This window comes from Rousettus aegyptiacus, unplaced genomic scaffold (assembly GCF_014176215.1).
Source record: "Rousettus aegyptiacus isolate mRouAeg1 unplaced genomic scaffold, mRouAeg1.p scaffold_m13_p_14, whole genome shotgun sequence".
Lineage (NCBI taxonomy): Eukaryota > Metazoa > Chordata > Mammalia > Chiroptera > Pteropodidae > Rousettus > Rousettus aegyptiacus.
Window position 1 is genome coordinate 35,636,178 of NW_023416289.1, and position 24,799 is coordinate 35,660,976.

Genomic DNA, 24,799 nt, shown 5'->3' on the forward strand with positions numbered 1-24,799 from the left:
AATAATCATTCGTTCGTATTTTCTGATTATGCTGATTTTCTCTCTTAAAGTTTGAAAACAAAAGCTGTGGACTGGCTCAGGTCTGGACCTTGTTAAATAAAGAGGGGTTAGAGGTTGTCTTTGGGGATAAATTTCAAATGATGAGTCATCCACCCATGAAACCTTACCTGACTCTCTAGAGTTTGTCCAACAAGAGAGATGATGGCACCTCCCCTCTGAACACTTGTCCCCAACCTGTCACCAGTTTATCATCACCCTGTGTGCCAGGCCTTTTTTGGTCGCTCCTCCGACACTCACGGGCACGACTGTATTCCTTGTCGATGAACAGACTCTGACCTTTCTGGGGACCTGCCTTCTTGTAACCTGTTTTTTTCAAGTACTTGACCTGTCTTGTACTGTATGGACTAATTCACATATATAATATATATACACACATATCATACATACGGGTGTAGCACCAGTATATATAGATATGCATGTGGACATATAATGTCAGTATTTATGTTAATAGTAGACAAATGTGTAATTGTGTATACAGATATATAATTTTATATGATAAAATATATACATGATATGTTACAGACACAATGCATTTGCAGTATATACCTGTGTATGTAGTTATACATATATCTATTGTTTTATAAATATAAAATTTACATATCTACAAGTATATCTACAAAAACTCATCCTTACACCCATGATATTCATCTGGTAAATCTACCATTGCTGTTATTCTTAATTATATAAAAAGTGAATTCATGAATCAATAAATGAATGAAAAGCTCCAGGTGAGTGTTAAAATTTAAGATCCTGAGAGGAGGGTCCTGGGTGGGGTGAAACAGATCTGCTCCTGATGTTCATCCCTTTGTGCTCCTGACGTTCGGGAAGGGCCGAAGCCCTTCCCTCCTCCATGGGCCCTGGGTCCCAGCTGTGGAGAAAGTGGGGGCCCTCAGCTGGATGGGATTAAGCTTATGGGCTTTGTGCCTCAGACCGAACACAGAATGTACCGCACTCGATAATTTCTGTACTGAGACCATTTTTCTCTCCAGTCCTGAGCTCTGGGACAGCGAACTCTCATCAGAAATTCTGCATAGGTTTTGAATTCAGATGACAGGGAGGTGAGAGAATCCAGCGAGGAGACACAGGGGACCTGGCAGGGCAGAGACAGGGCTCTTTAAGGGGTGGTGTGACAGCCATGACAGAAGTGGGGGCACTGAGCACACAGAATGCAGGAGGGAGGTCATGTCTTCCCAAGTCCTCACTCACACCCCCACTTCATGACCCCCAGGAGCAGCTGACACCATCACCCCATCACAGCACCTATAGACCCCGAGACTGGTGAGAAACCCTCAGTATGGGGTGGTGCAGGGGGTCTCGTCCTGTCAGGGGGCGGGTGCCCTTGTGCACATTCAGGATCCAGGAGGACTGTGGTCTATACGACCTCTGTGACCCCTTTGTCCACATTTCTCAGCCTCCCACCCTCAAACTACACACTGGGGAATCTCGTCCAGATACATGTGATTTCCCTGATCCTCCTGGCTTCAGGGTGCTGCTGTTGCAGGCTCGACCCAGCCCAAGGGGACCCAGTGGGCAGCAGTAGGTCAACGCAGGAGGAGATAATTTTGCCATTCAGAGTGGTGAGGCCATGGACTTCACCTGACCTGATGATCTGAGAGGTTCTGAGTGAAAATCTGGAATATAAATTAGGGGAGCTGTCTGTTGAAACTGTCAGGGGTAAATGTGATCTGGGTGCAAAAAAATCATCTGGGGTGTCTGTAGAAGGCTCTTCCTCTATTAAATTGTGATGCATTTCCTCTGCCATAGTTGACTCCTCTTGACTGCATCCCCTGTCTTGTTTTTCTCATTCCTGTGATAGAGGGCGTATGCGTATCTCACTTTGCAAATTTGGGTCCTCGCCTTGTTATACTTTCATGTCTGGTCTACTGTTCTGTAACACATTTTGCTTTGTTTTTCTTTTCCACATTCACTGATGTGTTCTGTTTACCTCCATCTCTTCAGGAGAGAAACAGAATGTGTTTTAAATAGTTGAATAAATGGGTGAAAATCAAGTCCAGTTTGGAACAGATACATCCAAAATCATTCTCTAAAACCCGTCCTGGACCCACCAAGCATGGCTGTCTTCATTAGATGATACCTGGTACAGATTTCCAGATCTATTATCAGTTTGAATGAACACACTGGTGTTTAAACAGACAGCCAGGTAGTGTGTAGATAAACCAGCTCTAAGCAAATATCATTAAGAAAAAAAACTATTTGTCACATGTGCCTATTTTTTTGGTGAAAAAAATGGCCATCCTCAAGGTGCTAGTGCGAACACATTAAATGCACATTTGGGATAGAATGGATAAAATATCTTTGTAAGTGAGTACGATCCAACCTCAACACATCTCACAGATGATCTCACTGTGCAACTATGTTTTCTTCTACCCAGAAGGTCATGGTCATTTCCATCTCAATGTTATGTCACAGTTTCAGTGAAACTATGATTCCAAAATCCTAGCACATCCACATGAAAGGCAAAGGAAAAAACAACAGCCAAATCAATAGTGAGAGAAAATGTCGAGTGCCTGGAATCCCAGTATGTTACTGGTAAGAGTACAAACTGGCTCCTTCAGTTTGGCAAATAAACAACTTACCAGTTATAAGGAGGAGCCACACAGCTCTGACCCATAACTTAGACCCTAGAGGAAAACGTGTGTGTGTGTAGATGAGAGATTCCTACGAGAACATTTGTAGTGGTGTCATCCATTTTAGACAAAAACTAGAAATAAATCTCACAGTGAATGCATATCTGTGGTTTACATACATTCAATGGAATGTTGTAATATGGCAGTAGAAAGGCACGAACTGAATACAGATAAATTTTGAAACATGATAGTGAATAAATGAAGGGAAATTTTAAGAAGTATGCATGTATGTAATGTCCAAGAGGAGACAACACTTGTTGTTTAGAGAGGGATGAAAAATTTTAACCCTATAAAGAAGGAAAGTTTCCCATGCAATCCATTATGTTTGGAAACTATGAGGAGACATTGGAAGGTCTTGTGCAAGACAAAACCACAAAATCTTGTAGGACAGAATCTATGTGCTCTTTGACTGTCATCTTTTGAGTCATAAGCCCACTTGTTGTTACGGGTCAATAACACATTTCTATTTATAACTTGTGTTTATTCTCCATACAACTTAGTGAGGTGGGATTAAAGGAGGATGGAGAAAACCATACCCTTCGCATGACACTGAATAATGTGATATTTTATCCAGATAAACAACATTGCCCCGATCTGTTATATCAAATTTGTCATGTGTTGACATTATGGTTCCCTCAAAACGTGATCACCTTTTGTCACCATATATCTGGCACTTGAAAACTCTATAATTTTATTTACCAGGGCCACCGCAGTGAATTTAACTTAAAAAAAAAAAATGATTGCCACCTGCCCGACAGCATCTCCTGAATCTTATCAGACAATGAGCCTCTCTCCCCGTTTCTTAGTAAGAAACTGGGTCACCAAGCAAATGCTTTGCCCAATATCACAAGATGTGCAAATGATAATTTAAAACGGATTCTGCGAGCTCCCTAACTCTTATGATCCATGAATCAAACATCACCTCCTCACAGCTGACCTTCCACGAAGCCCAGACTAGTTATATCTTTTATTATCTAAGCACCAGTCTCCAAGGATTTATTCTACCTAAGATATATCATCGTGTATAATCATATATTTTAATTTGACGTCCATCACATTCCCAAAACTAGGATCAGAGAACAGGACCCGTGGAAGTTCAGCACATATTTCAGTTTTCAGGCTTGGTACATTGTGTGAAATATAGTTGATATTTGTGTATAACTTTTGACAAAATGGATTGGTGAATGGATTTATTGTGAATGGGTAAAAGTAAAGAAAAGAATATTTATTTAGCGCACACTCTCTCTCTCTCTCACATACACTGCAATGGGCACTAAACCAATCCAACATCTTTCCCTGCTGACTTCCTCTTTTATTTCTGTAAATTTGGTTCTTTTATCAGCCCGCTGGCCCAAAGATTGTTTTTTTTTTTTTTTTTTGAACTCCAGGAAGGTGGGACATAACAAAGAGGTTACAAACTAAAATGAGACAAATAAGTTAAAAGTAAACAAACCTGTAGTGGATCAGATATATAATTTGCTGCCCAGTGTAAATGAAGGTGCAGGTCCCCATGAGCAAATTTCAAGCTGGGGACAGAAGAGCATTAATCCATTTTAGAACATTGTCTGGTTGCACAGCTCACCACCCGTGAAGCTGCGTAAAGCACATGTGATACAGACCAGCATTTTCTGAGTGCTTCCTGAGTGCCAGGCCCTGGGCTGTGTGCTGCAGATACCCTCACTGTTGAGTCTTCACAAAACTGTTAGATGGAGGTCATCTTCTTATTTGTAAAGATGGCCTCAGACTCATGAAGGAATTTGCCTGAAACACACTGGATTAGGACAACCGTCAATATTACACACAAGCCTCTCTCCAAGCTCCTGCTGGCCCACCTCACTCCCTCTTGACTCAACCCTCAAAGTATTATCCCAGGTAGCGAGTAGTGAGTGGTGAGCAGGACTCTCGCTCCTGCCTTCATGGTCCTGGTCAGTGTTCTACCTGCATCTCTGTAATGTCAAGGCCAGCAGCTGTATGCAGGGGATGCCAGACGCTGGGGTTAGGGTTCTCTTGATTGCATTCCCAGGCGGAAACTTACTGGAGATTGTACTTTGAAGAATAGACACAGAATCCTTCAGTCTTGATGTCATCATCAAAAGCAGAGATGATATTTGGGCTGTGGAGAGTTTCCAACAGAAGCAAAGCTCCAATGGCAGGCCCTGAAATACTTGATACCCACAAGTATACCTGGATCAGGTATAAAAAGTACAGACCCTTAAGAGAAGCTCCATTTCCTCAAGGCTGTTTCTGCACCAAGATTCTAAGTCAGCCAGCCTTGTCTCTAAGCACTGTGAAGGTTACCAGCCGTGCTGGAGAAGGAAGGATGCTCTGAGCTCAGGATAGCCGTGCATGTTGAGACTAAGACCGGAACAATGATTGCATCTGCACAATGACTGTGAGCATTGTAAGAGCATTGGAGGTGGTGATGATGGGGCAGGTACCTGGATAGCCCACCTACCCACCCCTACTTTCTCTTTCTGCGCCCTCATAGAGCCCATGCGCATAAACAGCCCTCCTTACAGTATCTGGGGACAAGCCCCGAGTCACGGGGGTGCTGAATCTAATGGTATCTCCACAGATATACCACCATAATAATGGTCAGTGTCTTTCACATAACAAGGCTACATGCAATTTTGTGAAGTTTCAATTGTAATGAATTGGTTCTTGTATAAGTCACATGAGAATGTTAGCAATATTATCCGCAGTTTCAAACTGAGGAACTTGAGGTTTGGAGATTGCGTAGCAGGCTCAGAGGCACTGAGCCTAAGGGTGGAAGACCTAGGAATAAGCTTGGGCTGCCAGATCCCAGAGCCCAGGTCTTGCAAACCATGCATTTCCACCCTGAATTGGATTACTGGGGCTGTCCTAACATCACCACACACCAGGTGGATTAAGCAACAGAAATTTATTCTCTTACAAGTCCAGAGACGAGAAGTCCACAGTCGAGGAATCTGGAAACCCACACTCATTTCATAGGTTCCAGGGAAAAATCCCTCCTGATCCTTCCAAGCCTCTGTTGGCCCCAGGCACGTCTTGGTTGGTGGCAGCATCACTCCATCTCTGCCTTCGTCTTCACATGGCTGGCATCATCTTATATATCTCTGTCTACATACGGAATCCTCTTCCTGTGTCTTTTCTCTTCATCTGATGGGAACAGCAGAAATACTGAATTACTGTGGACCCTCAAATAGTAGGACCTTAACGTAACTTAATTACATCTGCCTGCAAAGACCCTGTTTCCAGATAAGGTCCCATGTACCGGTGCTGTGACCAAGGTCTTCAATGTATCCTTTTAGAGACCCAAATTCAACTCATAGCAGCATCTGAAAGAAAAATATACATAGAAATGAATTTTTGAAAGAAGGCGCGATACTCATATATTGTAAAAAACGAAAAAACAAAAAAAAACAAAAAACAGGTGGAGGTCCTATTTGAAGCAAATTTTGGATGACCTAAACCAATGGATAGACATCACAAGATCATGGCTCGGAAGGATCAACATTGTGAGATGCAAGACTCTTCATGGTGAGCTACAAATTTGATGCAATGCCTAACAAAGTGCCAGTGGGCTTTTCTGCAGAAATGAAAAATCCAACCCTCCTACTCAAGTGGAATTGCAAAAGACCTTGAATGATTAAATAACCTTGAAAAAGAAAAGTTGGAGACCTCACACTTCCTGATTGCAATATTCAACACGAAGCCTCAGTTATCAAAATGGTGTGGTATTGGCATGAGGACAGACCTATTGATGCATGGGTAGAATGGAAGACAAGAAATAAGCCTATTCATAAGTTTTGCTGATTTTTGACAAGGCTGCCAAGACTATTCAATGGGGGAAAGAACAGTCTCTTCAGATATCCATATGCAGAAGAAAGAATTTGTACCGTTACACATGCCACATACAAAAATCATCTCAAAATGCATCAATGCCAGAGTTAAAAATTGAAATAACAGAAAAGTTACAAGTAAAATAAAGCATAAGAAGGAGATAAAATTATAAAACTGTTAGAGGAAAATATAAGATAAACCTTTACAGCCTTAAACTTGACAGCGATTTCCTAGCTATTACAGCAAAAGAACAAGCAACAAAAACAAAAAGTAGATGAACTTTATCAAAAATTAAACTTTGGGAGGAAAATATGCCACAGGTGATACAGGCTCTGTTCATCCCTCTGGCAACCAGATTGAAGTTGTGACAGAAGCAAGGAGCAAATAGCAAGGAAAATCACTTGAGATCTAGACGAGCAAGCCATACAACCGGAGAGAAATCTAAAAAAATCTAAGAAATTACACTGCAATGGCAGAAGGTAGTACAGGGCAAGGGCATGAGGCTGCCCAGTCTTGAGCAGGTAAGACGGAAGCTGCAGCAGAGGTGGCAGCAGCTGCAGACACCTATTAAAGGGGCCGCGTTTCACGAGCGACAGACCTGCTCTCTCTGAGCAACAGTGCCATTTGGGCTGCGCAGGGGGCACCAGGAACTTACAAGGGGACACTGAATTGTCAGAGTGAGGGCCAAGGCGAGACTTGCTCTGTACAGAAGTGAGGGCAGTATCCATTAGCCCTGCCCCATCCCAGTGCATGCTCTCAGCACTGCCATAGTGGAGACATCATCAAACTAGGTAACAGAGCTTGCTCCACCCAGAGGATTCCCAGAAACTCCATCTCCCCCAACTCGTGGCCCCACCCATGCCACATCCAGATATATCCATAGTGAGTCAGGTGCTCTTTGCTGAGCAGAGCCTAGACTCATAGTGGTAGGAGATGACCTCAGTTTCTGGTGTGGTATTTTGAGGCAACTACAAGCTCAGCATCTGTGGATTGCTTGCTGAATTTTAATAGGAGGCCCTGGAGGGCCACGAGCTGGGGCTAAATTTGGCCTGCAGCTAAATCTCTCTCAGGACTGTACCACTGGACACCTACCACTCTCAAAGCCACACAAATAAGACTGGGAGACTTAAGAGCTTTGCTTATTACACAGAAACATACAGAAAAGCAGCCAAAATGGGAAGACAAAAAAGCAGAAACTATATGATAGAACAGAACAGAGATCTAGAAATAATGGAGGCAAGCAATCTAACAGATACAGAGTTCAAAACACTGGTGTAAAGAGGCTCAATGAACTTATGGGCAGTGCAAATGAATTCAGTGAGAACTCTAACAGAGAGATAAAAAACATAAAAATGGAAATTGAAATTATAAATGGGAACCAGTCGGAAATGATGAACACATTATCTGAGATGAAGAGTATATTAGAGGGAATCAACAGAGTGGATAAAGAAGAGGATCAGACCAATGATATAGAGGATGGGGTAGCCAAGGACTCTCAATCAGAACGGCAAGGGAAGAAAAAAACCAAGACTATAACAATAATTTAAGGAGCCTACGGTACACAATTAGATGTAAAAATATCCATGTCATGGGGGTAACTGAAGAAAAACAAGAAGTTGAAAAGCTATTTGAAAAAATAATGATGTTAAACTTTCCTAACCTAGTGAAGGGAATAAACATACAACTCCAAGAAGTTCAGAGTCTCAAGAAAGAGGAACCCAAAGAGGCTCACAGCAAGACACAGCATAATTAAAATGCCAAAGGCTAAATACAAAGACGGAATCTTAAAAGCAGCAAGAGAAAACAGTTTGTTACCCACAGGGCCCACCCATAAGATTGGCAGCTGATTTCTCAAAAGAAATCATGTAGGACAGAAGACCTTGGCGCAAAATATTGAATGTGATTAAAATCCAGGATCTAAAACCAATAACACTTTATCTAGCAAAGCTATCATTTGGAGTCTAAGGATGGATAAAGAGCATCCCAGACAAAAATAAGCTAAAGGAATTTATCAATACTAAGCCAGTATTACAGGAAATGTTGGAGGGACTTCTTTAAGAAGAAAAGATATGTATCAAAAACAGAAATAAAGAATGAGAAAAACTACATTTCTATCAACAAGTACCTTAAGTGAAAAAGAATTAAGTGCTCTAACAAAAAGATGGAGTGGCTGAATGAATAAGAAAATAAGACCCCTACATATGCTGTCTACAAGAGGCTTACTTCAGATTAAAAGATACACACAGACTAAAAGGAAGGGGATGGAATAAGATATGGCCTTAATTAACCTAGAGGGTATTCCGCTCAATAAAATAAGTGAGCTAGAGAAAGACAAATATCACATGGTTTCATGTATATGTAGAATCTAAAGAATGAAATCAGCAACAACAACAAATGTGGAAACAAACTCATAGATACAGAGAATATTTAGAGGGATATTAGATGGGAGGGAGGGTTGGGGGGAAAAAAGAGGCAAAGGGATTAGGAGGTACAAATGGATAATTACAGACTAATTTGGAGGTGTACAATGTAGCATGGGGAAGATGGTTAATAGTGTTGTAATCAATATTTAAGGCAAAAGAGGTGTACTAGATTTAGTAGGGTATTCACTTTGAGTGTTATGTGGACCTCTGATCACCCAGGGGTTGTGTTGGTATTGAAGTTTTATCACCATGATCAATACAGCTTTTCTACACAGGGGCAGCTTCTCAAAACAGCAATCTGTTCATACTTTCTGTGACTGACATTTTCCATTACCTTAAGGGAAAACCCAGGAGACTCTGCAGGGCGCACAAGAGCCTGAGTGACAGGGCACGGCACTTCTGATGACTCAGCTCTTACAGCGGTCACCCTCCTCCAGGCCGAGGGTGTCATCCCCTCACCGCACATATGCTGCCCCCTGTCGTGGCCTGCTCTCTCCTTCTCCAGAAGGTCCTCGCACTCTGGGACTAAGGTTGCTAGACGTCCACCTGTCATTGAATCTCTGTCCTCTGTTTCGCTCATACTCAAGAACACACCTAACCTATGGCCAAATTATCCATTGTCTAAATGTTAGCATTGTCTTTTCACTAATCAGAGCTCCATGTGTTCAGGGAAGAACTTGGTCACCTTCAGCAATGAATCTCACACCCGGACAGGGTGACTGCTCAGCAAACAACAGTTGGTTGACAGGATGGTGGAAGGAAGGAAGAAGCTTTGCAATTAGAGAAGCTCAGAAAAGGGAAGTGACTTGCTCAAGGTCATACAGATTCTAGAAAAGGCAGAGGCAGAGTCGGAACAGAAATTGGACTGCTCCTACGTCCTGCCCTGCATCCTCTACCCTCATGTTCTGGCACCAGCCCTCCAGAACTGGGTTTGACATGAGGTGGAGGCAGAGCGTGTGGGGTCTGCTGAGACTCAGAACTGGTCTCAACAGTCCCAGAGGCTGGAGTCTCCTCAGGCCACCCTTTAGGGAGAACAGAACGGGGCTCTGGAAGGGGCTGTTCCCTTTCCTTTAAGGCCACTGAAGAGGAAGCCGTGACGTGTCACAAGAAGCCTGGGCCTTGTCACAGGGAGCCTGGGCCTTACTACACCCTGCGCATCTATCAATCGTGCTGGGATCTGTGGGCTTTATATGTCACCTACACGACCAGGAACCATGGGAGGCAGCTCCGCGACTCTGACACTCACCACCCTTCTCTACCTCGGTGAGCTCTGGGGAAAGAGGTGGGATGAGGTCCCTTCTCCTCCCAGATTCTCGTCCCTGAGAGACCCCAGGACTCAGAGAGGCTCTGTGGGGACAGAACTTCCAGAGGAGGAGACACACTCTCAGCCCCAGGTCTGGCCCCAGTACCCAGGGCCCCAGAACAGGCCTGGAGTGTCTGTGTGGGGGTGGGGACTGTTCTCATGGGACTCTTTTCTAGGTCTGTGTCGGGGCTCATGGGACCTGGTACAAGCAGGTGAGTCCTCCCCCAGACCTCCTGCTTCAGCCCCAAAACAGCAGCTGGGGGAGCATGGTGGGTCTGGGCTGATGGTGACCAGTGGAGGAGGGACCTGGAGTGACAGCTGGGGAAACTGTGGGGAGAAGGGTGCCCCTGACACTTCAGGTCTGATTCCTTTCCAGGGGTCCTCCCCAAACCCACCATCTGGGCTGACCCAAGCCCCGTGGTCACCTCAGGGAGCCTCGTGACCATCTGGTGTCAGGGGTCTCTGCAGGCTGATGCCTACTATCTCTATAAAGAGGGTATCTCTGAACCCTTGGCTATAAGGACCCTAGAGGACTCCAGCAACAGGACGGGTTTCCGCACTGAATCCGCGAGTTCCGTCACTGCTGGACGGTACCAGTGTGCATATTACACCAAAAGAAATGGCTGGTCAGAGCAGAGTGACCTGCTGCCCCTGGTGGTAACAGGTAAGGGGCTGGGGCCACATCCCCTCCCACTCTGGGCTCCTCCTTGTGAGCAGAAGGGAACAGAGTGTGGCCTCAAGGGGACCTCAGCCCTCACAGCCCACACCTGGGTTGGGGATGACAGTCCTCCTTGAACATGGCTCCCTCTCTCCCTCAGGCTTTTTCAGAGCACCCTCCCTCTCAGCCCACCCAAGCCCTGTGGTGGCCTCAGGAAGGAACGTGTTCCTCCTGTGTAGCTCAGAGTCCACATCCGGCACTTTCCATCTGCTGAAGGAGAGAGGGGCTGACCCGCCCCAACACATGGAATCTAAATGGTGGCCTGACACTCGGAGGTGGCAGGCCCTGTTCCCCATGGGCCCCACAAACACCTCCCATGGGGGGACCTACAGATGCTATGGTTCTCAAAGCTCCTATGTCTATCAGTGGTCATGGCCCAGTGACCCTCTGCGTCTTGAGGTCACAGGTGAGGGGACCACCACTGCCCAGTCCCGTCTCTTTACTAGGCCCAAAATGACTGACCTAATCCTTGTGTCCAGTGGATCCTCAGGAGTCATGGGGGTCGGTGACACTGACCTCCTGAGGACAGACCACAGGCGGGAGGCTGGGGAGGGGGGTGGGACATGTGAGAACTCTGCAGTCCCAGTAAGCAATGTGGGTGTGTTCCCTCGGTGCCACTGTTCTCTCTTCCCCAGGTGTGTACAAGGAACCCTCCCTCTCAGCCCAGCCGGGCATGCTGGTGCTGTCTGGAGAACTCCTGAGCCTCCAGTGTCACTCGGAGGCCGGCTTTGACAGATTTGCTCTGACCAAGGATGAGGGCCTCACACCTCCACAGTGTCTAGATGGTCAGCACAGCCCTAACTTCCCCCTGGGTCCTGTGACCCGCAGCCTCGCGGGCCAGTACAGATGCTACAGTGGACACAACCTCTCCTATGCATGGTCAGCCCCCAGTGCACCCCTGGACATCCTGGTCACAGGTCAGGTGCCACACCTTGCCCCATGTCCTGACTGTCGCCTCAGGACACTATGCCCACGGTCACCCTGGTAGTGACAGGGAGGGTCCTGAAGCAGAGGCTGAGAGGGGACATGGTCTCCGGAGAGAGAGTGAGAAAAGGGCAGGGGCCTGGAGATAAAAGACACCCATCCAAGGGACTGAGAGGGTATTATAGCTAGAGTCCCTGGAGAGGGACAGGGCTCCTCAGCTCAAGGTTAAGGACATGTGGACAGGGTGACTCTCTAACACACCACGACCTTCCTCTCCCCCAGGAATGTACAAGAAACCCTCCCTCTCTGCTCAGCCTGGACCCTCAGTGCCCTGGGGAGGGAAGGTGACCCTGCAGTGTCACTCACAGACCTTATCAGACACCTTCTACCTGCACAAGGAGGGTTCCCCTGCTCCTCCTCAGCACTTCCGTCCACCAGATACAGCCGCATCCTTTCAGGCCAACTTCACCATGAATCCTGTGACCTCAGCCCACGGGGGCACCTACAGGTGCTACAGCTCATGGAGCACCTCCCCCTACCTGTTGTCACATCCCAGTGACCCTGTTGAGTTCGTGGTCTCAGGTGAGTGGCCCCAGCCCCACCCATTGTATCTCATGGTCTCTTCAGGACCCTGTCCCCAAGGAAACTCTGGGCTGGTATGGAAGTGAGAGGGTCACAGGAGGGTCAGCTAGAGGGGACTCTGGCCTCCCGAGGGTTGAGCAAAGCCAGGGCTACCCGCATCCCTGCCTTTTCATTCTTGTTCCTGAGGCTGACACGTTTCAGTGGGCAGGGGTTTCAGGCTGACCAAAGAAGAAAGGCCTGAGGCAGCCTATCCCAGTCTTCTTCCAGTCTCCAGGCCTGGTGGCCTCACCCACAGACACCAGCACAAGAGCAGTGACTAGCTGTGGTCTCGATCCCCAGGGAACCAGGACCACCCACTGTGGCATGGGTCTCTCCCAGGAAGCCTGGGAGTCTGGGAATGCTGCCAGGGGAACCACAGATTACCTGGGACTCTGAAGCTGGGGGATGACGGGTGGGTAATCATGACAGTTGTGGCGGCCTAGCCGGGGGATAAGCAACTGGGCAGAAGTTGGGGAACAAGCCCCACCTCTCATACCATCCTGACCCCAAGGAGGCTCTGAGCAGGGCCTTCAACCTCACGGAGCCAGCCCACAGAGGGTGAGGTAAGAGTCTGGGAAGTAGCAGGTAGGAGAAACTCAGTCCTGGTCTTGGCTTCTCACTGGGTGGTTTCTGAGGCTGCCAAGAAAGCTACCTGGACACCGCATTGTGTTGGAGATACAGGTAGTGTCCAAGCTCTCCTCCATAAGCTCAGAAGAGTCAGGGAAAGAAGCCACACCATGGTTCAACTCCCGACTCTGCTCCTCCCCAGCCTGGCCTCAGACAGCGTGTTCCTCCCAAGTCCTGGATTTATGGCTGTGGACAGGCCCCACTCCCTCCCTCAAAGTAAAACTCCTCAGCGCCTGGCCCTGTTTAGCTCTCAAGGGCAGGGTCCTCCCTCGTGCCCTTCCCAGACACACACACTCCCTGTGCACACAGGCCCCTGGTAGGGACCTCAGGCCTCTGCGTAATGGGAGATGGGGCAGGGGCTCGGGATTGATGACAGGTCTCTGCACTGGTGTTCGGCCCGGAGGGTAAGGGGGCAGCATAATAATTAAACACGCATGCAAGGGAACCTGCAGGTCCAGGTTCCAGTCCCAGAGCTGCCTCAGCCAGGCTAGATGACCTGCAGTACGTGCCTAACCTCCCCGAGCCTCAGCTTCCCCATCTGTGAGTGGGTGGGTGAGGTTGGTGCTCCCCTGGGGCATGACTGTCATGAAGGTTCAAGGACATAGTGACAGACCCAGTGCATGTCTGGCACAAGAAAGGCAGTCAATTAAATGGCGCCATTGGCTCATCCATAACATCACTCGTGCCCAAGGTCTCAAAAGGTACCTGAACATCCTGATCGGGGTCTTGGTGGCCCTTGTCCTGCTGTTCTCCCTTCTCCTCTTCCTGCTCCTCCGACACTGGCGTCAGCGTAAATGCAGGATGTCAAGTGAGTAGGGAAGAGGTGGCCCGGTTCAGAGGATGGGGTGGGCTCAGGACACCAGCCAGTGAAACCAGATAGATGGGGAAGGTCAGCTGAGAAAACCTCTAGCATTTCCCAACAAGAAAAATCAGATATTACACGTGAATGTACGTGTACTTTCTAGTATTCTCTTGGCTTTCCTAAACTTACAGAACTTTGAAAGCGTGCGGGCTTTGTTTTGCATCATCCAGAACTTTCTTTAGCATTGTGTGGAGGTGGGAAGGGACTACAATTGTAGCTATTAGATCCTCTGCAGGTCTTAGTGTAGCGCCAAGGGAGGGCTCTGGGTGGGCTGAAGGCTGACTGCCACCTTCTCACAGTGGCTGCATCAGAGCCTGAGGACAGAGGCCTGCAGAAAAGGTGAGCACTCCTGAAGACTCCAATTCCCACTCCCCCAAAGCACCTCATTGTCCCCTAATACTCCATTTCTTCCCCCAGCTCTGGCCCAGCTGCTGACGACCAAGAAAACTTGTGTAAGGGGGCCAGGGGAGGCTGTCCTGGGGGGGAGGACATGGGCCCAGAGAACGTGGGTGGGCCACAGAAGCCGAGAGTAGTTCAACATGATTCTGGGGTTCGGGGTGACAGCAGGGATCTGATACTGTGTGACCCTGGCCACACCACTGACCCTCTCTGGGCCTCTGTTGGTGAGATCTCAGGGAATCTTAGCAAGAGACAAAAACCTTCTTCTGTCCCCACCAGATGCTGCTGTGAAAGACACACCTGACGACAGACAGCTGGACAGTCAGGTGAGCTCCGTCTGGTCTTGACTGGGGCCCCCTAAATCCACCCTCAAACCGCTCAACTCTGGGCAGCCGCTCCCTTCCAGAAACACATGGCTCTGAGTCGTTGCAATCCTGCAGCCTCCCTGGTCTCCTCCACTGGCCCCTCTGCCCTTCTAGGGGTCGTAGGCTCAGGTGGAGGTGGCAAGGCCAAAGGTCAGGACTGAGCGGAGGGCTGATATCCACACCTTGGGCCTACAGAGGCCAGAAGGTACCTTCTAAACCTGTACAAAGGGCCCTGTAGCCTTGCTTGCTCACTCCTGCAGTATGTCCCATGAACCCAACATGGGTGATGATTGGCTCTGGACACCATGGCAGGCTCACTCAGCTCACCCTAGCAAATGGATGACACTCCTAAGGAGTGTAGTAGGGTTTGACTGTCCCTCCATGCTGATGGCTCCACACCCAAACCCCGGTTTGACTGTCCCTCCATGCTGATGGCTCCACACCCAAACCCCATCTCCAGTCTCGACCTCTCCCCAGTTCCAGACCACCTCCAACCTCACATCCATCCTCCACCAGAACCCCCGATATGCTAATGGACTAGGGCCAAGACCACCCCCAAATCCAGCAGAGCCCTGACAAAGGTCCTCAGGACGGTCCTTTCCTCCCTGGCCTCAGACTGCCTCACCCCAACTATGCATCTTCATTCTCCCCCCACTGCAGGCTGAAGCATCTGAAGACCCCCAGGGTGTGACCTACGCCCAGCTCAACCACAGGACCCTCAGAAGGGAGACAAGTGTACTCCCTTCCTCCCCAGAGCCCCCAGATGAGCCCAGTGTGTATGCTGCTCTGGCCGTCCACTAGCTCAGGAAGGACACAGATCACACACTCCTGAGCGGCCCTGCAGAGACAGCAAAGGAGCCACCCCCATAGATACTCAGTCAGTGGCCCAGGCCAGACTGAAGCCCTCCTGGGACCTTGCAGAAGTTAACTACTTCCAGAGACTCCTTCGTTGCACAGCTCGTCTTACAGTCCCTACCAAGGAGACCCCAATGACTTCAAGGACCCTGTGGAACTGCTGAGGCCATTCAAGTGGCAACCTCAGGCCGAGGGAGGCAAGTCTAATATCAGCCCAGTACGCCATAGCCATCTCTGTGAAGTTGGGCACTCAACCAACATCAGAACCTGAAAGCCCCATCAACAATGACCCACTACAGGGTGCAGGGTGGCTGTGGCCGCAGAGGGGTTGCTTAACTCCATGTTTCTTACTTCCTGAGACTAAGTTCCTGTCTCCCCAGCCTGATGTGGCTTCTTAGCAAGTCAGATAAAAGGGAAGCCTGCTCCCTCCTGACCATGAGTCTTCAAACTCCAAACAAAGGGGTAGGGGCACCTCCCATAGCCTAACCCATTCCCCACTTCGCAATTTGCATTAAGACACAGAACTGGGAATCTGCCCATCAACCACATCCCTAACAAGCTATTAAAATCAGCCTTTAGATGTTATTAAATCTTCCCCACAGAAAACCAAAATAGTTCCAGCTTCACAAGCAATGGAGGTAGACAGGATCAGCTCTCAGCAAAGTCCTCTTACCCTGACTTCTCCTGCCAGGGGTCAGAGTTACAGAGATGGGGCTGCCGGCTGACACCTCCCTCCACTTGCAGCTCTTCAGCCTGGAAATGACTTCCCCATCCCCACCACAAACTGCTGGCTTTCAGAACTTCCTTCTCATTTTTGACTCTTCCCCATAACATCTTGGTCTCCCACTGTGATGTCAGTATTGACCGATGTTTTGTTCACTACTATACCCCTGCCCTAGGATAAAGACCAACCTGGCAGGAGATCATGGGTTAGCACACACAGAAACCAAAACAGGTATGGGTTAGAAAGGCCCAAGCAATGGTGACATGCAAATTCGTGAAGTGGTCCCCGTTTTTGATGAATAGTAACTAGACTTTTCAGGGGTGATCACTGTACTATACACAAATGCCATATTACGCTGTATACCGGAAATGTAATTTAAAAAAAGCCCACTAGGACCTGACCTGACTGGGCCAGCCAGGCCCCTCCTCCACAGGGGGCACCATCAAAATTCGAGCTGGCTAAGGCAGCCTGGGAAGGGCCACCTGCACCCCTTCCCGCTACACCAGCTGCATGTTCACAGCAGGGAGGGGGAGACGCACCAATAAAGACCAGTTCCACAATGGTGATCTGTTTTATTAGTTGACTAGAAAACTAGACTCTCCGCCAGACCAGACGGGGGATCATGACCTTAATCCTCCTCCTCGTCGTCGCCGGCTCCGGCCCCGCCCTGGCCCTTCTTGGCATTCTTCCTCTTCACACGGCCTGGGCGGCCACCCCCATATGGGGAACGGAGGGAGAAGTCGATGTGCTTCTGGGAGTCCAGGCGGACAATAAAAGACGGGATGTTCACCACCTGCTTGCGAACCCTGGAAGGGGGAGCAGGTAGGTGAGAGGTGTAGATGCCACTCCCCTCCAGCTGGGGCTCCACGGTGGGGTGAAGGGAGTTGGTGACAGTGGCACTGACACAAGCAATGCCACAGGGCATCCTGACCCCACAGACTGTGTTCACCTGACCTGTGGGCACTGTGACAAGTATCTCCCATTTCGGAGGGAGACTCAGGAGTAACCACACACAGCCAACAAGGCAGGGTAGCAGTGTACAAACCCAAGATCTGTGCTGGGCACTGAACGCCATTATCACCCAGCTTCATGTTGGCAGCAGCAGCCCAAGTCCAGACTCTACGAAATTATGTCCAACTTGAAATGGGAGTGAGGCTCTTGCCCATGAAAAAAAGGGCTGGAGAAGGGTCAAGGCAGCAAGTCAGCATGCAGACACCCTGCCCACTACTGCACAGAATCCCCTTAGGGGGCCCCAGCGTATTGAGGGATAGCAGTACCACAGAAGGACCCACTGGCCCTGGCCGGTCTTACTGCACAGCATCTGTGCCCCGTCAGACCCTGGACTGTAGTGCATTCCCCATAACGCTAATGGCCACTGCACAAGAATGCAACAATCCTCAGGGTCTACAATGACCTCACAAGAGCACTCAGGAGATGGCTGACCCCACCCATGCCAGTTAAGGCCCAGTGATACCTCTCGACTGGAGGACACTAGAGCCATTACCTGTCCAGCTGCCCGCATACCCAGCAGAGGTCTTCGCAAGGTGTACGGCTCAGGCCGCAGTGACCCTTGCACTAGACTATGGGGGGATGAGGTGGCCCCAGCCCCCCATGAGCTGTTTGTAGGGGTCAATCTGTACCCTCAAGGTGAGCTCAGATCTTTGTCACCTCCAAGGGCTGCACAGGAGACAGGACAGGGACAGCAAGCTTAGTAAGGGCAACGTTCAGAGGAGATGGAGGAGGCCTCGGAGAGCCCGCCAAGTAGTACCTGATGTGGCGCTGGCGGATCAGCACGCGGGCGTGATGGATGGACTTGGCCAAGCCCAGCTTGAAGACCTGGGTCTGCAGGCGCCTCTCCAAGAAATCTTCGATCTTTAGGCCCAGGATGTAATCCAGCTTCATCTTGCCCTCATCAAGCACCCCGATGCGAACAAGGCGCCGCAGCAGGGCATTGCCTGGCAAAGCAGAGATGGCATGAATCAGGGTTCTGGCTGAACTGGTACCTGACAGGTTCAAATCCTCCAGCAGCTCCACACATGCTAGTGGAACATCGGTGGGAAGGAGGAGCTAATTCTGACATAGGACTCAATGCACCAGCCACTATGTGACTCACATTACCCCTAACACAACCCTAAAGCAGGTTCCTATGGCTATATCCACCTGACCAGGGAGGGCAGGTGATCTGTGTTCTCATTTGGAAAAGGAGAACCGTCCTCAGAGTTGACAGCAAGAGAAAATGAAACAATCCCTGTAAGAGCTTGGCGTTCATTATAATATTCACTTACGGCTGTCATGAAACTACATCCCATTAACAAAGCACAGTGGGTGACAGCTAACACTCCGGAGTCAAAAGAGCCCTACTGGTATCACCACACAGGCTTCTAGCTCATCAGCACCTGATACTGGGGTAAAAAAACCTCAACTGTTGTTCTTAAAGGATTAGTTTCAGGAGCAGGTAAAACAGTGTAAATGAGGTCAAATATATGGTGACCTAAGATTTGACTTTGGGTGGTAAGCACACAATGCAACATACAAATGTTATCATAGAATTGTATACTTGAAACCTATAATTTTATTAACCAATATCGCCTCAATAAATTTAATTAAAAAAAAATAAAGTTCAAAGGAAGGGATTAGTTTCCCCTTTTATGAAATAGCTGTTATCTTCCATTTCAGCAAAATAAAATTCAAGCAAGTTCCATAAACAGTGTACACACTTACTGGATACTTCCTTACTCCCCATGGAAAACTTGAAGGAAAGCTGGATGATTTCGTGGGCACTCCAGGGGCAAAGGGGCCCTTGTCATGGCATGAGGCGCCTTAGTTCCTGATACGAAAAACAGATAAACCTATCCCTAAGCTGTTGTGAGGAGAGTTTGAACTGGTCAGTGCCTGACTGAACCACCAGCCAAATGCTGGCTGCTGGTTTAAAGGTTAGTCTTTAACAGATGAGACTTAGGGATGCCAAGTCACACAGGTGACTGGATCAGAAACAAGGAGGTGCTGCACCAGTGAGGATCTGTGTAGTGGTAGAGTTATCAGGCTTCTCCTCCCTCCTGTCCTGTGGTTAAATGGCTTCATTTACTAGAAAGTAAGGCGCTGCCTTCCCTTTGCAATGTCTATTTCTGCCCTGGGAAACCACCTGCCTCTCAACCCAGCCCTACACCATCATTCTGCCATAGGACTGTCATTTAACCCAGACTTGAGTAAATTTCAATTAGCCCTGTATTCGGAGTCCTCCCCAAGGCCAGGACCACCTGGGGCCTGCTCCCTAAAGCCTCTGGGATAGTCCTACCCAGGAACTTTCATGAGATTGTCAAAGGGGTTTACAAACTAAGAAAAGGATAATGAACCTCTAACATCTATGAGACTGAAACAGATTTAAGTGCGATAAATCTGTGATGATTACACAAGCTCCAGCCTTTCTCAACCTGATGTGGATGGCCACTCTTCTGCTTACAGTGAGAGCGCAGCTCTAAGAGCACCCTCTTAGTCACAGGTTGGGAAAAAAAACCATACTAGTAACCCTAACTGAATTTAAGAGAAATGCCAGGTACCCAAGGAAGCCAGGCCCAATTCCCAGCCCCTCCTGCTTTCTATACATCAGGCTAATAGCAGTATCAGAATGACAGCTGTCAGACAGAATTTTGGGTAAATTGTATGATACGTAAATTTTATCCTAATGTCATTACAAACAAGTTACAGAACCACTTAAAGCCAGACTCTACTTCTGTTAAAATCAGATCTACACCCAGGATACAATGTAGGATATACCTGCCAAGTTAGGAAACATCTGAAAGAGTAATATCAGTTGCCACTCCTACAGGCTGCTGTGCAGGTTAAATAAGATATGAAGAGCTCAGAAAGATACTTAGTCAAATCCTTATGAAATATCAGGTATTTTAATATTATTTCTATCTTATAAAGTTGAGATAACTTAAAATTTGAATGTGATGTCAATCTTTGCTCTGGAAAGTCCTCCATTAACTTTTAACTTCTAATCTCAAAGTAGAAATTTAAGACCTTAAGTTAGTGTAAATGTTCTTTCCTGTGACATCCATTGGTCCTTCCCTATTCAGGCCTTTGCTAAATGTCACCTAAATGTCCTTGACCACCTTATTGAAGCAGGCAAATGTACACACAGCCATGCCCCTCCCCACATCACCAGGAGATATTTCAGAAACTTCACCATCTATTCTCAGCACCAGCATACACCAATAAGCTGCAGAACTCTTTTGTTACATTACATAGTGACAGCAAGGTGCCCAAGCTTGCTTGGCACCCCTAGGTCTAGTCAAGAGTATACTGAAACTCCAATATTTGAGCAAAACAGAATCACACGCATAAGGAATAGGGTGGAGGTTTGGCTCTAGATCCACTTCTCCTAGTCCACAATTTTCATATGCCGAGTTACAAGACTGGTTCAACTCGTTTAATGCCCTCTGATCACTGGACTAGAAGGCCTAGAGAACGGAAGCGACTCTGCACCTAATCCCTTCCCTGAGGGCTCCTGTACATACCTTCAAACAGACGTCGTGGGTCTTTTTCGTCCAACGTCAGCAGCTCTCGGGCAGCCTTGCGGATCTTGGCCAGGGTAAATTTGACCCTCCAGACCTCACGTTTGTTCCGGAGCCCATACTCACCTGCAAATTAAGGAAGTGGCTGACGTGCAAACAGGCACAGTCCCACGGACTAGTGCAAAAGCTGGACTGCTGGCTTTGGGAAAAAGGAAAATCAAAACCGTGCAGTCCTAAAGGACACACCGCAGGACTCGAACTGACAGCACAGCACATGGGCGGCCTCCCGTGCTAACCTTCTCCCGACCCCGAAACCTTGCCCTGGCCACTCACCGATCAGCTTCAGCTCTTGATCGAGGCGGGATTTCTCGAAGGGTCGCCGCGGGGTCACGTAGGTCTTACGACAAACCCAGCTCCGGGCCACCGGCATGTTGGCTCCGCTTGTCCGTCTGCACCTGCGCGGGAAGAAATGCTGACCGTGAAGACTTCGAGCAGCGCCTGCGCAGTCCCACAACTACGCTAGAACCCCATGGCATTCAAATCTTGCGAGAATCGTCTGTCCCTAAAGCTTCTACAACTGGCATCACCCCGCAAACGAGTGGCCGCCTTGTCCTCATCTTACCCTCAACCTCTTTACCGTTATCATTAAAGCTCAGAAGGCCCGCACGACTTTACAACCCACAGTCGGACTAGAAAGCACGGGAACAAACCTTACGCACAGCCTCCAGTAACTGAGAAAGAGGAGACCGCGAGGTTGGGCCGCGCACTTATAGCACCGCCGCCATCCAGTGACGTCAGCACGCAGGCGCACGCCTGCACCAATCAGAAAAGGCGTTGGCGGGCGGAAAAGCTGTAGAGACTAGAGGTTGGGCTAGAGCGGCGTTTGCTGAACTGGGAGGTTCCGGTCCCCGCCAGACAGGGGGTCGGAGACCTGAGAAGTAGAAAGTCGCCTCCACCCCTGGGTGGTGGGTGACGTAAGTCCAGCCTCTGAGTTGGGTACAAAGTTGGGGTGGTTGCTTCCACTCTCTCCAGACCTCAGCGGGCTTACCCCTCTGTGAAAAGACCCCTAGAGGGCTGAGGCTCCGCGAACTCACAGCTTCTTCCAGAAGACGCTCGGTGAGGTGAATTCCGTGAATAATGAAGTCGTATTTCCCGTCAGGATAATGTCACCCCGAAGTATAACAGAAGCCAGCCTGCCCTTTTGAACCCTGGCTACACATCTGCGGGGTGAAAGCAAAAAGTGAGGTTCCATCGAGTCACAGCTCTGTGACTTGCCTAAGGAGACACAACTCAGCTTTCCATCCTGACAGGATTCCAGTTTTACCTTCCTCGCTTTTTGTAGACAAGAGTGAAAAAGGTCTTGGTGGAAATTCCGCCATTCCTGGAATGTTTATCATTTAGTGGTTCTAGCTACCTCCAGGGACAGTCATCCTCCCTCGGTGTGAGCCTCGTTGATTTATGCAGCAGTTTATCGAGCCGCACGAAGAATTGTTCTTCTACTCAATGGCCCATATCCGTAAGTGAAACAGCTCCTCAACTCGTGAGTTGAGAGCCTTAGGGAAACAGAAAAAAATAATAGAAAAAATAATAAGTTGAACAAAGTAAATCGCTTCCGAGTGGGTGCCATGCGGAAAATAGATTTACTGATAATGAAGAGGGAAGTCACCTCCGTACAGGGTCTACCCCTGACCATCCTATACTTTGGATAGGATGCTCAGGGGTAGACCCTGTACGGAGGTGACTTTTTTTGTAATTTGAGACCCAAGTATATAAAGGCTTTGTGCCCCTTTATCAAAAAGCAATTTATATCCTGAGGCTCCCAGAACAGGGAAAATGTTCTGAAACCTCTCGCTATATGTTCTGCTCCACTTTGGTGCCACTTGTTGCCTTGTTTTTGATCTCCTTTGCCAACATCTCACCTAGGATTATTTCCTCTAGTCCTTTCCTTTCTGGAGTAATCCCAGTCACACCAAGGGCTTTACTTATTGTTAGATAATGTTTAATGAGCACTTTAAGTATACCAGGCTTTGAGCTAAACACTTTATCTGGGTTTTTAAAAATTCTTATGATCCATAATTTCTATCACTAAAAGTAATGGATGGCATTCAGAAATATTTACTATGTACAAGGCACTGTTCTAAGAACTTTACATGTATTACTTACTTAATTCTCAATACGTACATCTTGAGTAGTCTCAGAGAAGTTGCCTTCTTTCATCATGGTACTATTAGCAATTCCCCCTAAGGAGTGCTAATACTGTTATCAATCCTATTTTACAGAGAGGGCACTGAGGCACCACAAGGTGGTTACAGAACGTCCAAGATTTCACAATGTGGAATAAATTAAGGCCAACCAAATGAGAACAAGCAAAGGCCATTTATTCAGAGTAAGCACGTCAGTCACCTTCACTTGTATTTTGGCAGAGAGGGACTCCAAGGTGTAACAAAACCTCCATAAAAACACCAAAGGAGAGGGTTCGGTAAGCTTCCAGGTTAGTGAACACAAGATTTGGACAGAGTGGTGTACCTTCAGTTTCATGACATTGGCATGATTAATTAAAATCATTGGCCATGAGTGACTGAACTCAATCTTCAGCCCCTCTTCACTGGGTGGAGGGGAAATATGGAGATATTGAAAATTAAAAAAAGAAAAAGAAACAAAGAAAGTTCCATCCCTCTAATCACATGGTTGGTTTTCCTGGCAACCAAACCCCAATCTTAGGTGTATTCCAAAAGTTGCTTCATTTACATAAACTCGGATATGGTTGAAGGGGTTTTTGTTGTAAATATCAAAACACCTTTATTGCTCTTATTACTTTAGGAAATTACAAGGGTTTTAGCTTTGTGCCAGGAACAAGGACAAAGACTAAATATATATTTCTCATTATAAGTTACAATATCACATTAGTGCTAACTGGTAAGGCAAGTAAATCAAGAAGAGAGGTGCATGTGGGAGTGTTAAATTTGAAGGAAAGGTCATTGTGGATGGCCTAAGAAGGAAAGACCAGCTGGCAGTGAGGGGTAAGACCATATGGCTATCTAGGGAAAGCACGTTTCAGGTTGGGTAGCAGGTGCAAAGACAATGAAACAGGAGTTTGTGGAAGAGGCTGATGCACAGAGAGAGGGATGGATGCATTGGGTCAGAGTTAAAGAGGACCCTACAATGTAGGGCCTTTGTTTTGACCCTGAGATGGGAAATGGCTGGAGAGTTTTAAACAGAGGAGTGACATGGTCTGACCTACCTTTAACCCAACGGTTGAAAACAGACAATAGAGGGGCAAGGGTGAAAACCAAGGGGATAAGTGAGGGAGCTAGCAACCATCCAAGTGAGCAATGTTCTGGCTTTTGGCAACATGTTGGCAGTGAAGGTGGAGCAAAGTGGTCAAATTCTGGGTCTGCAGTGTTTGGAAGGTAGCACCTATAGGATTTAGTGAGTGACTGGATGTGAGGGCACCAGTCATAATATATTTTTTAAGGCTTCTTTTTAGAGCAGTTTTAGGTTTACAATAACATTGAGGTCAAAATTTCCAATCCACCCCTACCCATGATCCACATGCATAACCTCCCCCGTTATCCACATTCCCTCACCAGTGCACTGATGAACCTACATTGACACATAACACCTAAAGTTCATAGTTCAGAGTTCACCGTGTGGTACATTCTATGGGTTTGGACAGATGTATAAGGACATGTGTTATTATAGTATCATAGTCGTTTCCCTGCTCTAAAAATCCTGTGCTCCAACTATTCATCCTTCCCTCCCCACTCCAACCCCTCATCTTTTCATTCTCCATTGTTTTGCCTTTTCCAGAATGTCATATAGTTGGAATCATACAGTATATAGCCTTTTCAAATGGTTTCTTTCACTTAGTAGTATGCATTTATGGTTCCTTTTATGTTTTTCAGGTCTTGAAAGTACATTTCTTTTT

At 47.7% G+C, this 24,799-nt stretch overlaps 2 protein-coding genes and 1 long non-coding RNA gene across 18 annotated transcripts; 1 reads left to right on the forward strand and 2 right to left on the reverse strand.

Annotated features, from left to right (window-relative positions):
* Nucleotides 1–699: 699 nt before the first annotated feature.
* On the reverse strand, nt 700–7,624 carry LOC118611440. Its single transcript, XR_004954421.1, has 3 exons — nt 4,328–7,624; nt 4,162–4,234; nt 700–2,013 (listed from the first exon to the last, which is right to left on the reverse strand). It is a non-coding gene; the product is annotated as an uncharacterized LOC118611440 (long non-coding RNA).
* Nucleotides 7,625–9,791: 2,167 nt separating this feature from the next.
* Nucleotides 9,792–16,793, forward strand: LOC107503041 (leukocyte immunoglobulin-like receptor subfamily B member 3). Of its 16 annotated transcripts, XM_016130868.2 has the most exons (11): nt 9,792–10,219; nt 10,436–10,471; nt 10,636–10,923; nt 11,078–11,383; nt 11,613–11,894; nt 12,184–12,483; nt 13,841–13,957; nt 14,311–14,350; nt 14,429–14,463; nt 14,690–14,736; nt 15,436–16,793. In XM_016130868.2, exons 1-11 carry the CDS (start codon nt 10,147–10,149, stop codon nt 15,574–15,576), a joined length of 1,665 nt encoding a protein of 554 aa, XP_015986354.2. In that variant the 5' UTR covers nt 9,792–10,146; the 3' UTR covers nt 15,577–16,793. The 16 variants fall into 16 exon arrangements, 14 of the variants coding, with proteins under 14 accessions (XP_015986354.2, XP_036088199.1, XP_036088203.1 ...); XM_036232306.1 differs by having other exon boundaries at nt 9,792–10,471; XM_036232310.1 differs by having other exon boundaries at nt 14,429–14,736; nt 15,436–15,546.
* Nucleotides 16,794–16,909: 116 nt separating this feature from the next.
* On the reverse strand, nt 16,910–21,691 carry RPS9 (ribosomal protein S9). Its single transcript, XM_016130902.2, has 5 exons — nt 21,582–21,691; nt 21,205–21,326; nt 20,875–20,997; nt 18,123–18,309; nt 16,910–17,160 (listed from the first exon to the last, which is right to left on the reverse strand). The coding sequence occupies exons 2-5, from the start codon at nt 21,299–21,301 to the stop codon at nt 16,983–16,985; spliced, it is 585 nt and encodes a 194-aa protein (XP_015986388.1). The 5' UTR covers nt 21,302–21,326; nt 21,582–21,691; the 3' UTR covers nt 16,910–16,982.
* Between the last annotated feature and the right edge of the window lie 3,108 nt (nt 21,692–24,799).

Coding starts and splice junctions, on each gene's coding strand:
- LOC107503041 (XM_036232305.1), top strand. CDS start 10,147: ATGTCACCTACACGACCAGGAACCATGGGAGGCAGCTCCGCGACTCTG. Junction 10,924..11,077: donor GCTGCCCCTGGTGGTAACAG/GTAAGGGGCTGG, acceptor TCTCTCCCTCAG/GCTTTTTCAGAGCACCCTCC. Junction 11,384..11,612: donor TCTGCGTCTTGAGGTCACAG/GTGAGGGGACCA, acceptor TCTCTTCCCCAG/GTGTGTACAAGGAACCCTCC.
- RPS9 (XM_016130902.2), bottom strand. CDS start 21,301: ATGCCGGTGGCCCGGAGCTGGGTTTGTCGTAAGACCTACGTGACCCCG. Junction 20,998..21,204: donor TCAAGAGCTGAAGCTGATCG/GTGAGTGGCCAG, acceptor CTTAATTTGCAG/GTGAGTATGGGCTCCGGAAC. Junction 18,310..20,874: donor CCCACGACGTCTGTTTGAAG/GTATGTACAGGA, acceptor CTGCTTTGCCAG/GCAATGCCCTGCTGCGGCGC.